This window comes from Solanum verrucosum, unplaced genomic scaffold, assembly GCF_900185275.1.
Source record: "Solanum verrucosum unplaced genomic scaffold, falcon-dt-bn FXZP01000032.1, whole genome shotgun sequence".
Lineage (NCBI taxonomy): Eukaryota > Viridiplantae > Streptophyta > Magnoliopsida > Solanales > Solanaceae > Solanum > Solanum verrucosum.
The window spans coordinates 2073406-2086367 of NW_026020569.1; the positions used below are offsets into that span (position 1 = coordinate 2073406).

Below are 12962 nucleotides of genomic sequence, written 5' to 3' on the forward strand. Positions count from 1 at the left end.
TAATTCATTTACTTATTTTCTATCGAGCATCGCTATATATGTAGATGCTAAACTAGTCGCCTTTTATTAAATAGAGAAAATGTTAATCTATCACCAACACAGACGACATATTAGAATAATTGAACGCAGAATGATTACTACAAGTTAAAATAGGTGTGTCCCAAATTTGATGCTTGATTTTGACTCTACCATGTCATTTTAATTAGAACTATATACATCCCTGTACTTGTAAACCATTAGCCCTACATAGCAGAGTCATTGTTTTTTATCGTTTATATAACAGTTTGGTTTTAACGAGTGACGGCTCAAACATATTAGTGGTCTAAAGTCAAAATCAAATAGAAGCCTTAAATTTTAATTTTTTTAATGAAATTTATTATAACCAATTCATTTAATTTTTTTGACACATAATATTTTAGATGTGATAAACTTTTTCAAATAATTCTTTCCTCGTCTGAAAAGTTTACATTTTCTACAAATAATACTCAATAAAAAATACGTATAACCTATTATTGCTAAAGAAAATAACGCCCCTCAAATTTAAAGGCCTGACACAACTTTTTTTTCTAGGCCCGAGTTTAACTTCTTTCCATTATAGGTATAGTTTCTTTTAAGAACTTCAAGTTAAGATTTTTTCCAAATTATCATCAATGATGTACTACAACAATATGTAACCGATTAATTGGTATAATAAGCCTAATTTAATAGCCTAACAATTAAAAAACGTAAGTAATATGATATAATCGGTTAAAATATATTGATTGATAGAGTAAAAATAAGTTTTACTATATGACATATTTCCTCGAAAACTTCATGTTAAACTAATGGTCGAGGGCTAGCTCATTCAGTGAGCTCTATCAATAGAATTTTTTTAATATATAGTAACGAAATAAATATCCCCTTCTCCAATCCTTCTTGTATTATATAAAAAAAATTGTATCTCAAATATTATAAAGTTGATCCGGTTAAAAGAATATTAGTGGGCATAGAAGATCTGATCTATATTGACAAATGAAAATATAAATAGATTTAAGGCTAGGTTATAATGGATTTCATGTGATGTAAAATAGCAAAAGTTTAAGAGCATTAATACAAGAGCACATCACATTGCAGGTAAGAAGAATATTTGGAAGACTCTAATAAATTAAAATAAATAACACGTCACGTTATATGCTCTAATTTGTTAAGTATAAACTTAGCTGGCTTCCAGTCTTGCCATCTTCCCACCCCATGTTAATGTCCCCTTCCCTTCCCCCAATTCCATGTTCCCACTTCTCTTACTTAACACCCTTTTTTCTTTTTATAAAAGGTCGCTTGTCACTCTGTCTAGTAATATAAATTCGCTTCTAAAAAATGTTTTTTTTTAAATACCGTCACTCCCTCCCTCCCACCCCCTACGTAGCTGACACGCATTACATATATACAGTAGCTGACTATAGATTTTTTTAGCTAGCATGATTTCTGGTACTAGAGGGATCATGGCTTTTCTTCCTTGTAGTACACCTGATATTTCCCTCAATTTTCAAGATAATAATCATCACCTTCCTTCCACTTCTCCTAAACTATTTTCTTCTCCTTCTCTTCCTCATCAAGATCACTTCAATCATGGTAAGTTTAATAATTTCTCTATTACAAGACACGAATTCAGGTCATATATATATATATATATTTTTGAATTATGATTCTTCAAGTTTGCTCGATTAACATTATCGTTATATAATCCTTCTTTCATGGTCACATATCTTTCTAGTTGATGAGGAATTAGCGATTTTTTTCTTCACTTATCACATGAATTCAATTGAATATTTATTGAAACTAGCGATGTTTGACATATAAATTAAATTTGTGGGATTATATATATATGTGCAGGTGTACCATCAATGTTAATGAGGAGATCGATGTCGTTTTCTGGTGTGGAGAGGTGCAATAATCATGTGGAGGATAATGAAATGTCGGATGAGGATGGATCATCGCAATTACTAGGGGAGAAGAAGAGGAGGCTTAATATGGAACAAGTGAAGGCACTGGAGAGAAGCTTTGAAGTGGCTAATAAGCTTGACCCTGAGAGGAAAATACACTTGGCTAGAGCTTTAGGGTTGCAGCCCAGGCAGATTGCTATATGGTTCCAGAATAGAAGAGCAAGGTGGAAGACTAAGCAATTGGAAAAAGATTATGAGATCTTGAAAAGACATTTTGATTCACTTAAGACTGATAATGATGCACTCAAGGCTCAAAACAAGGAACTTCATTCCGAGGTAGTAATTAATTTCATCTAAAATTCAACTCTCGTTTATTGTTCATTGATTATTTATAAATTTTGGTGTGACAGCTGCAGTTATTAAGTGTGAAGAAGAGAGAATCATCAGGCGCAATAATTATGTTTAATCTAAACAAAGAAAACGAAGGATGTTGGAGTAATAACGGAAGTGACGACAACAACAACAACAACAGCATAGACGTAAATCTGGGAACAAGGACATCATCAGGTGACAGTCCATTTTACTCCAAGAATAATGTTTTTCCACCCGAACCCGGCCCAGTCCCTCTGGCCCAGTTCCTTCAGAGCTCATCAACACCACCTGATCATCTCACCCATTGCAACAAGAATAATATTGATCCAACGGCCCAACATGAAGGATTCTGCAACATGTTTACTCCAGTTGATGATCAGACCAATTTTTGGCCATGGCCAGAGCAGCAACACTTTAATTAGTTCATTTATTTTCTTTAATATTATTATTATATCACCATCCTTTTGTTCTTATTCATAATAGTTTAAATTCTTTTGGGTGTATAGCAAATCATGTAACAATTATTACCAATCAGAAATGGATTTTCTTTCTTTTTTCCCCTCTTTGCGCGCGTTTATACAAGTCTATTTCACTTTTCGTTATTATCTTAAATTTTAATATATTTTTTTTTATACTCCCAATTTATTTTTCTTTATTTTATAATCACACAAACATATGTATGACTTAATTTAAACTGAAAATCAAATTATGTCAAATTAAATGAAAGGTAGAAAATAATTGTTTATTAATATATTTATATTCCGCTTAAAGTATTAATTAAACTCGCCTTCAAGCAGGCATAGTAGTACGTACTGTTTTTGGAAGGTTAGACCAGTTGGGATATAGGAGTTTAATTATAATAATATGTTGTGTGGATATATAATAAAAGAGAGGCATGCAATATTAGGAGAGCCTGTGGTGTAGGGTCTCCACCTTTGGCATTGGACCATTTATAAATTACTACTACTAATATTTTATTTTATTCTGAGAAGAAAAATGAACAAGTGTGGTGATCGTGGGGTTGGGGGAGAAGATTCGCATTTGTTTTTATATATTTAAACGTTTTATATGATATTAAGTTTTTTTCTTTGTGGAGTAAAAAAAAGATTGTATATTTTGTATGAAGATGATTTTTAAGAATCTTCTCTTGATACTGATAATTGAGGATCATACAATAATTTCTTTAATTTGCTGCAAAAACGTAACAATTGTATACCGCTAATCACAAGTCACTACATCAAAAGTTACATTTAGTGCTAATAAAGTTAGTTTCCTTTTAGTATTGTCGCAAATTTTTTAATGGTAATGAGCTAATGTTATTGATATCAAAGTCACTAAAACTTTTAGCGATATTTATAGAGAGGAATGGTTATAAATATCTGTATATGTTATTATAGCCACAATTTTATTATTATTTTGAAATAATTGACAAAAAATCATTTTTTATTGCAGTAGTATCTACTGATTCACGTACACATCAAATATCACCACTTTTTTTTTTCTTTGCTTTTGTAGGTTAAAAAAACCTGTATAGAGCTTTAGGTAATTAATTTGCAAATAATGTAGACATGAAGTCATCTCTCCATGCAAAATTGATAAGAAATTATAATGACAAGACATGTTTTGATTTTTCAGGTAAAAAGGCTTTGAGACTAATTATAAATTAGAGTTAATTGAATAAAGACATGAAAAAGGAGAAAGGCGCACATGCAAAGGATGTCCCATTTCCATGCTCAACACATCCATTTTACGTAAATCGACCCACTACCTTCCTTAATCTCCATTTTAGCCCACAATGTGACGCCTGCTGACTGGTTAGGTCCTACTAGTTTTTTTTTTTTTTTTTTTATATATACCCACAAACCTGACTAATTCGAATTCAGTAACACTCTTAAACTTTTAAATTACGACTTTCTAAGATGGGTGTTCAGTCAATATTTCGTTTGTTATTATAATTGTTAATACAAAAATTAGTATAGTGTTTAGATAAAAGTTAAAACACAATGTTAATAATTTACGTTCAACCTAGTGTAATTTTTCATTACAAAAAATTATAGATTTATTATTTATACACAGGTCTTAGCATGATATATTATACTATTAAAATAAGTTCAAATCATATATTTAATTTTTTTTATTTTTGAAACAAGATTGAACTAAAGGTAGTGCAAATTTTAAATATTGCTGAAAAATATGTGTCTTTGTCTACGTCACTGTGTGGCGGTTCAAACAGTCTTTTAAAAATTGTGTGTTTTATATCTCTATTCTAAAGAAGAAGAAGCAAAAAAAGAAATTAGTTTAGAAGAGTAATTTGATTGTGTCTGGTAAAATTTTAAAGTAAGAATAAATTTATCTGAATTGTGAAAAATGATTATATTTGATTGATGCACAATGCCTTTAATAGAATTGTGAAATAGGTTACTAAAAAACTGTCTGAAAAAAAAATGTTAAGTAGATATATACAATTTTAATTTCATTTCCTTCATTTGGTTTGAGAAAAAAATATTTTCTCTTAGAAAACATGCATGAATGAGTGAAGAAAAAATAGTTTAGAAGGAAAATTTGATTCTCAAGTTTTATAAAATTTTAAAGTCACGTAAATTTATCTGAATTGTGAAATTGATAACCTTTGATGCACAATGCTGTCAATTGGATTATGAAATAGTTTAATAAAAGTCCGACCGAAAATATATGATAAGTAGATATAAATGACTTTAATTTAGTTTTCCTTCATTTGATTAGGAAAAAAAAATCACTCTCTAAAAAAAAACATGCATGAATGTTGTTAATGAAGAAAAAAATGTTTCTAGTGTCTTATAAAATTTTAAAGGAAAATAAAATCTATCTAAATTATGAAATTAATTTTATTAGATGCACAATGTCTTACAACTAGATTATTTAATAGCTTAATAAAAGTTTGGTGCTTGAAGAAAATGATTTGTAGATACATATAACTTTAATTTATATTTCCTTCAACATACATACGAAATTAAGTTAAATTTCTTTCATTTGACTTGGAAAAAATAATTGTTTTCCTATAAAAAAACATACATGAATGCAACTGAAGGGGAAAAAAATAGTAGAAAGAAACATAATTCTCGAAACTCATAAACTTTAAAGTTTAGTAAATCTACCTAATTTGAGAAAATTGATTTTATTTAATGCACAATACTTTTCATTGGATCATGAAACAGTTTAATCTTAAATAAAAGCCTGGTTGAATTTTTTTTTAATGAAATAGATATAAATGACTTTAATCTAATTTACCTTTATTTATTTGAAAAAAAATAATCATTTCCACTCGAAAAACGTTACATGAATGTTGTAGCCTGTTAGTGAAGAAAATAATACTGTAGTTTAGAAGGAACATTTAATTCTCGAGTTTTATATAAAAAAAAATATTCAAATAAATCTATCTAAATTGTAAAAAATCATTCTATCTGATGGACAATACCTTCAATTGAATTATATAATTAAAGTTTGGTTGAAAAAAAAGATTAGTAGATAGAAATGATTTCAATTTAATTTTCCTTCATTTGATTTGAAAAAAACATAATTCTCTCAAAATATGTGCATGAATGTTGCTAGGAAAGAAAAAAAAATAGTTTAAAAGAATATATAATTCTCAAGTCTTATAAAATTATAATTTGAGCTAATATGTTTGAATTGTAAAAATTGATTTTATTTGATGCACAACGTTTAATTGAACTATAAAATATTTTAAGAAAATTCTAGCTGAAAAGAAAGAAGACAAATAGACAGAAGATTTTAATTTAGTTGTTCTTTTTTTTTTAATTTGATTTTTTTTTATCATTTTCTCTCAAAAATTAAAGAAATTATTTGAGGTAGGATGTTCAGAGAAATAGAAAAATCAAACCTATTTCAATTTAGAGAAAAAATTACTTTGTTTTTTATTTGCTTTTGATGTTTAAATTTAAAAGTCGATAACTATTGATTTGATTTTTTTAAAAAAAATAATAAAACAACCAAATTCAAATCGATTTCCTAAATACTTATTTAAAATTGCAATTACACACACATTCTAGTGTAGCTTGTGATCTTTTGCTTTTTTATTTTTAGTCTAGTCATTCGCTTTTACAGTAGTTTAGTTCTTTTTCTTTATATTTTATCTTGATTTGTTAACTTTATTTTGACAAGTTCAAAATTATGTGTTTATTTGAGTGTTTAATCACAATTATTGACTAATTCAATTTTCCCACAAAGATATTTTTGTGACAACTTTTATTAAAAGAATGATTGGCTTGTAATATTATGTTTCCTATAGTATTTAGAATAAGTTGATGACAATATATGCCACATATCTTTAAAAAAAAAACAACCATTTTTTATTAAAAAATAAACAAGAAATGGACTTAAATGAAAAATCTGTTTAATATATTACGTATATTTTTTTAATCTTGTAATAGTCATCTCTATAAAATGAACATCATTAATGATAAAATTGGAATATTGAAAGTAAAAATAGTAATTAAATATAACAATACATTTTTGAAAAAATAAATTACAAAATTATAAAATCATAAATGGAATCTAATGAACGAAAAATCAATGAAAAAACGAGGAGAAAATAACAAAATTTATTGGGGGTTGGAATTAAAGATAAACAATTTTTTATTTATTTTGAAAAAATCTTGATTGCATAGTAGACCTATATTCTGGACTTAAATGCCAAAACTCAAAAGAATAAAAATGCAATTAGATATGATATATCAGAATATTAATTCATTAGTCCCCACATTGTTGAATAATATTAAAATATATCTTTCCCAAGTATTACAAAATTTTATCAGAACTCTTAAACATTTGAATAATAAATATATGCCCTTGTACGTAGCTGCTTCGCTCGGTCACAAAAAAATAACCATGTCATTGTCTTTATTCTTGAAATATTTTTTTTATTTTTTTTGTCGTGTCTTTACCGTTAAAATCTAATAAATAGAGATTTGATTGAAAAAAATGTAAGTGCGAAAAGCATGAGTGGATTGACAATATTCACCAACAATACGTGAAACATGAAATTTTTCTGAAAAATTCTATTGAGATTTTCGGTGTTTAATTCCACATGGCCCATTTCATTTGAATTATTCTCATGCATTATTATTCAGTTTTAATAAATTTGAACCAATTTAAATAAATAATTACCTTCCTCATCCTTTTTGTTATCTGAGTATTTCCTATTTTATTGGTTTGTGAGTTAAAGTGTAACTTTGACCAGATTCTTTGTAATGTCAACTTTTTTTTTGTACACTTATTACTCAAATCATAATATGAAAAAAACACACACATAAATATATATATATATATATTTGAATACACTTCTCAGAAAAAAAAAGATTATATCATTTATAGTAAGAAATCTTAGTAAGAAATCTACAGATAAGAGCAATTTAAAAATAAATAAATAGATTTTGATAATTGAATGCATTTTTTTTATAATAAATTTAAATTGGCATTTAGAAGTTAATGAGATTGTCTTTATAGTAAGAAATCTACAGATAAGAGCAGTTTTTTTTTAAAAAAAATAGATTTTGATAATTGAATGCATTTTTTTAAAAAAAGATTAAATTTAAATTGGCATTTAGAAGTTAATGAGATTGCCTTTTAAAACAGTAACCTTAGAACATTTTGAGACACTTCAAGTCGAACAAAAAAAATATATGAAGAAATCAAGCAGTTTATCCAAGGGGGGTTACAAAATTCTGAAGTTTCTATGCTTATCACCAAGTGTCCGATCATCCGGTATCACTCTTAACGTTTTTTTTAATCTAGTTAGCATCTTTTTATTTTATATATTGAATCTTCTTTTAAAGTTAGAAATTCCTTTCATATGTGATTTGAAAATGGTTAAAATGTATCATCAATTATTTTGCTGCGTAGTTCTATTATTTAGTCATATCATGATACTAAAAGCATGTCCAAGTCTTTCTAGCATGTACCACCCCCTCATTAAACATCTACATACACAAATTGGAAAAAAAAAAAGGAACAAAAAAAAGAGGTTTGATTAGTAGAAAAATCTTAGTAGCACAATTGATTGACAACCTAAACTTTCACCTTGTTGGTGAAGATTCAATTTCCCACCTTATAATCCCTTTTCCGTGACTCAAATTTTAAAAAGAAAATTTCAGAAAAAGGTTCTAATCACTAGCATCGAGTCTTCAAATAAGGGAATACACTTTTACTAGTTAGCATCAGCTATAAAAGACACTTGTAACATCCACAAATATTGACTAAGATTTTTTAATTAATTAAAGTAAGGCCCAATCATACATTGTTAAATAAATATTTCTGGAGCAATTTTGAACTTTTAGATAATTCTTGTTTTTTCCTTTCTAAATTTGCGAAATTTCGAGTCTTAATTTTTGTAGGAGTATTTTTTTTTGTCAAAACTAGTTTTTGTATTTCAAGTAAATTTATTGTTGCGTACTTACTTTTTTTATCTTTAACAATTGATAAGTCAGACTCTTCATTAATGACCTAAGAAGTATTAACATTAGTCAATTTTTTTATTTACAATTTAATTATTTTATATTTTACAATATCATAGGTTGATTTAATTAACTTTTTCTGGATTTACTCCTACAAACATTAGATATTTTTTATTCTCTCACTTTACATGTTTTTCTTTTTAAAAGAACTATTCAATTTTTTTTTGATATACCTAAGTTGCAAAAAGACAAAAGTAAATAAAATATTTTTGAATGAAATAATATTTTACTAAAATTATGGAATCTGCCTAAACAATTGAAAGCAAATATATGGAAAATCTACTATCGTAGCTATGATTAAGAACTTTACTTTAATTTGTGAATGCTGAACAGAAGAAACTAAACCATCAAACGAGACCACTGGAGCCCCTTCTGCTGAAACTAGTGATGTTCAAACCACCCCTCATAGAGGTAGAGGCATGGTACAGGAAATAACTTCTCAGCCTCGAAAGTTTTCTTTCAATGAGCTGCGTTTGGCGACAAGAAACTTCAGACGTGAAGATCTTCTTGGAATGGGCGGCTTTGGTCCAGTTTACAAGGGATGGATCAATGAGAGTGGAACGCCGCCTGTAAAACCTGGCACTGGACTAGCTGTTGCAGTGAAGATTTTGAATAGATATGGAGTTCAGGGTCATAGAGAGTGGCTGGTATGCTAGCTACCTACTTTCTGAGTAGCTAGTTTTTATCTTCATTTTTTTTTTGTTAATTTCTGAAAGTTTAATTTACAGGCTGAAGTACACTTTCTTCGAAATCTCCACCATCAAAATTTAGTGAAGCTAGTAGGCTATTGCATGGAAGGACATCAGAGGCTAATCGTCTACGAGTTTATGGCTCGTGGAAGTTTGGAGAACCATCTCTTCAGTATGTTATGGTTCGAGTTTCACATTTATCTTAATTCGTTTTTTATTATGCCTATATATATCCTCTTTCTTTGCTGTGCAGGGTCCATGGTTCTTCCGTGGTGCACGAGGATAAGAATAGCATTAGGGGCAGCACAAGGCCTAGCCTATCTCCATGAAGAAGCTCAAAAACCAATTATCTATCGTGATTTTAAGGCATCCAACATCTTATTAGATGCGGTAATTATCTTTTAAATTTCAATTTTCTCTTCCTAGTAATTATACTAGCTATAATTGTTATTGTCAATATTCCAGGACTACAACGCGAAGCTATCAGACTTTGGACTCGCCAGAGATGGGCCTGAGGGAGAGCAGACACATGTGTCGACGCGTGTTATGGGAACCTATGGCTATGCTGCTCCAGAATATGTGATGACTGGTAAGTTATAATATCAGCTTTAACTCTTCCAAAAAATGAAAGTTAATATAACTATAGGATTGCTATCATTGCGTAGTTGTACATTATATGACTATATATACTCTTACAGGGCATCTGACAATCAAAAGCGACGTCTATAGCTTTGGGGTGGTTTTACTTGAAATACTGAGTGGCCGAAAAGCCATGGACAAGAGTCAACGGATGGGTGAGCATAACTTAGTATCATGGGCAAAACCTTATCTTGGAGATAAGCATCATTTTTGGCGGATTATAGATCCTCGTCTTAGAGGCAAATTCTCAAAGAAAGGAGCACTAAAGTGCACTGAGATTGCTTCTCTCTGCCTTAGAAAGAACCCAAAACTCAGACCTCAGATGAGCGAAATAGTGGAAATGCTAATGCGTCTGCCTTCAACCAGTGAATTTAGAGATGCTGATGACGACAACTCAAAGGATAATAAACATGTAGCTGGGAACCTCTATTCACCAACTGGTCCAAATGCGTCACCGTCTAGCTATACCCTTAGTAACAAGCAGAAGGGGAAACGTCCAGTTCGTTCTTAAAAGAGAAACTTCATTAATTTGCGTTATTATTATTAGTATACTTGTGCTTCCTTATCTGAAAACTTTGACTTGTTATATTTATGAAGATTAGACTTTTGTTTTGACATGCTTTTGGTCATCCATTTTTCTAATTACTAGATCATTTCTATTGCCTATGATGTTGAAAACTCCATCCAAAGTACACTTGAAACTAAACAAAACTATAGGTCACAGGGAAGATACAACCTTCATACACATATCAAACTTAAGTAGATGATATTAAGAGGGATACAAGCCAGCATTCTAGTATTTTTTTATGGAGAAGGTATACATCACGTTGTGGACGTAGGTGTTTCCTGGAGTCACAATTGACGATGGAAAGTTTGGGTGATTCACAGCATCAGGGAACCCTTGAGTCTCCAAAGACAATGCTGAATGAGGCTGATACACAAATCCACCTTTCCCTTTTACATTAATGATAAAGTTTGCAGTGTAAAGTATCACACCAGGTGCAGTTGCTTGTACATTCATCACTCTTCCTGATTTCTTATCATAAACTATTGCCACAGGCTTCATTTTTTCAGTGCTGTCTAGTGCATAGTTCATGTCATATCCGTTTTGGAGTTTGTTAATCCTGCTCCCCACCTTACGGGGTTTAAGGAAGTCGTACGGTGTGTTCTTGACAGGGGAAATTACGCCTGTGGGAATGTGTTGTTTATCGTCTGGGGTGATGTGTGATGCAAATATTTGAATAACTTGGGACAAGACGTCCCCACTGTTGTGACCACCAATGTTCCAGTAAGGGTGGTGAGACAGGTTAATTGGAGTGGCCTTGTTCACTGATTTTGCCTTAAATTCAACGCTAAGTTTGTATGGATCTTTTAATGCATAGGTAACATAGACAAGAACATCACCAGGAAATCCTACATAAGAAAAATATGGAGTTTAGTCTATACATAGTATGAGTAATTGTCTTGTGGAATACCAAAGTTCACCTTCTTCTCCATCAGGACTATGGTAAGTTAGAGTTATGTAAGGACAGGGTCCGTCTTGCACGTGCTTGCTCACTTTCCAGACAACTTTGCTAAATCCTTTAGGACCACCTATTTTTTGAAGTTTTAGTTACATGAGAGACAAAAAGAAAAGAAAACTTGGGTGAAAGTGGAAGAGAAAGCAAAGGAAATGTAACGCGAGTCTATACCATGAATCGTGTTATTGCCTTCATTAGGGACAAGCTTGTAAACGGTTCCATTCAAAGTAAACTGAGCACCACCAATCCGGTTTGCAACCCTTCCAAGTAGAGCTCCAAAATATTCCTTATCATTCTGCACTAAATTATGTTCATTAGTGAACAAACAGGGTTAAATTTCCTTCGTATGTACTTCACATCAATCTAATTGATAGGAGATTTTGTTGAGATGTTATAGGCAAGGGAGGCGCTGTTTATTTGGAAAGAACTACAATTAGACAGCGCCAAATGATGGTATTTGACATGTCACAGTACACATGGAACTGGTGCTGTTGATTTATGAGACTCAGAACCAGAGTGACGTAATAAAATTAAAGGCAATCAAAGAAAGATACAATAGGAAAGGGTAAATTGGAATAGACACATTCAAATACAATTGACAAACTGAAGTGCACTAACCAGGTATTCCTCGATCGTGTCATATCCAAGAACAACATCACCTATTTTTCCTGGAAAGGATCAAGACAAGATGAGACTGATTTATTCAAGGAACAGCAGAAAACAGTCACAAAAACAGATTTAAAATAGGAACATATGGGATTTTTTGGTTAATCATCTAGTTTCTGGTACCTTATTGGCCTGACTAATTCAGATTTACGACCCATTAAAGGGGAAAACACTCCCAAGTTTTTTTTTCCATTCCTAGGGTTTGAACCTGAGAGTTCTCGTTAGGAGTGAGACATGTCAACCATTCCACCATGGCACACTACCTCGTGGTAAAAAAATGAGACTAGTTAAGGTAATAAAATTACATTACCATTCTTATCAGGAAGAAGAACGGAGATGATTGAGGCACCATAATTAGTGACCTTAACAGAGAAATCTCCTTTCTTGATCTCATAGATACCTATCTTGCTCCCTGAAACACTAGAGGCAGCCAACAGATGAAAAATGAACAAACAGATCAATACATTATTTTTTGAAGACATAGTTAACGCTAGTGATTTTGAGACTTTAGGAGTGTCCTAATGACAACTTCTTCGGTCTTGAATTTATACACTCCTCCATTTCATTTGTTCATCATTATGGGATTAGATTATAATCTGAACAGTAACAAAAGATGAGTGACAGCTCTTGAAATTGACATTAAAGTTA

At 30.6% G+C, this 12962-nt stretch overlaps 3 protein-coding genes across 3 annotated transcripts; 2 read left to right on the forward strand and 1 right to left on the reverse strand.

The window, feature by feature from the left end:
* Positions 1 to 1453: 1453 nt before the first annotated feature.
* LOC125811184 (homeobox-leucine zipper protein ATHB-13-like) lies at positions 1454 to 2848 on the forward strand. Its single transcript, XM_049490707.1, has 3 exons — positions 1454 to 1608; positions 1870 to 2255; positions 2330 to 2848. Exons 1-3 carry the CDS (start codon positions 1455 to 1457, stop codon positions 2711 to 2713), a joined length of 924 nt encoding a protein of 307 aa, XP_049346664.1. The 5' UTR covers position 1454; the 3' UTR covers positions 2714 to 2848.
* Positions 2849 to 9218: 6370 nt separating this feature from the next.
* LOC125811175 (serine/threonine-protein kinase PBL34-like) lies at positions 9219 to 10651 on the forward strand. Its single transcript, XM_049490698.1, has 5 exons — positions 9219 to 9447; positions 9529 to 9661; positions 9743 to 9879; positions 9955 to 10078; positions 10188 to 10651. The coding sequence occupies exons 1-5, from the start codon at positions 9220 to 9222 to the stop codon at positions 10637 to 10639; spliced, it is 1074 nt and encodes a 357-aa protein (XP_049346655.1). The 5' UTR covers position 9219; the 3' UTR covers positions 10640 to 10651.
* Positions 10652 to 10920: 269 nt separating this feature from the next.
* On the reverse strand, positions 10921 to 12796 carry LOC125811179 (uncharacterized). Its single transcript, XM_049490703.1, has 5 exons — positions 12625 to 12796; positions 12267 to 12316; positions 11820 to 11943; positions 11614 to 11721; positions 10921 to 11541 (listed from the first exon to the last, which is right to left on the reverse strand). Exons 1-5 carry the CDS (start codon positions 12794 to 12796, stop codon positions 10922 to 10924), a joined length of 1074 nt encoding a protein of 357 aa, XP_049346660.1. The 3' UTR covers position 10921.
* Positions 12797 to 12962: the final 166 nt, after the last annotated feature.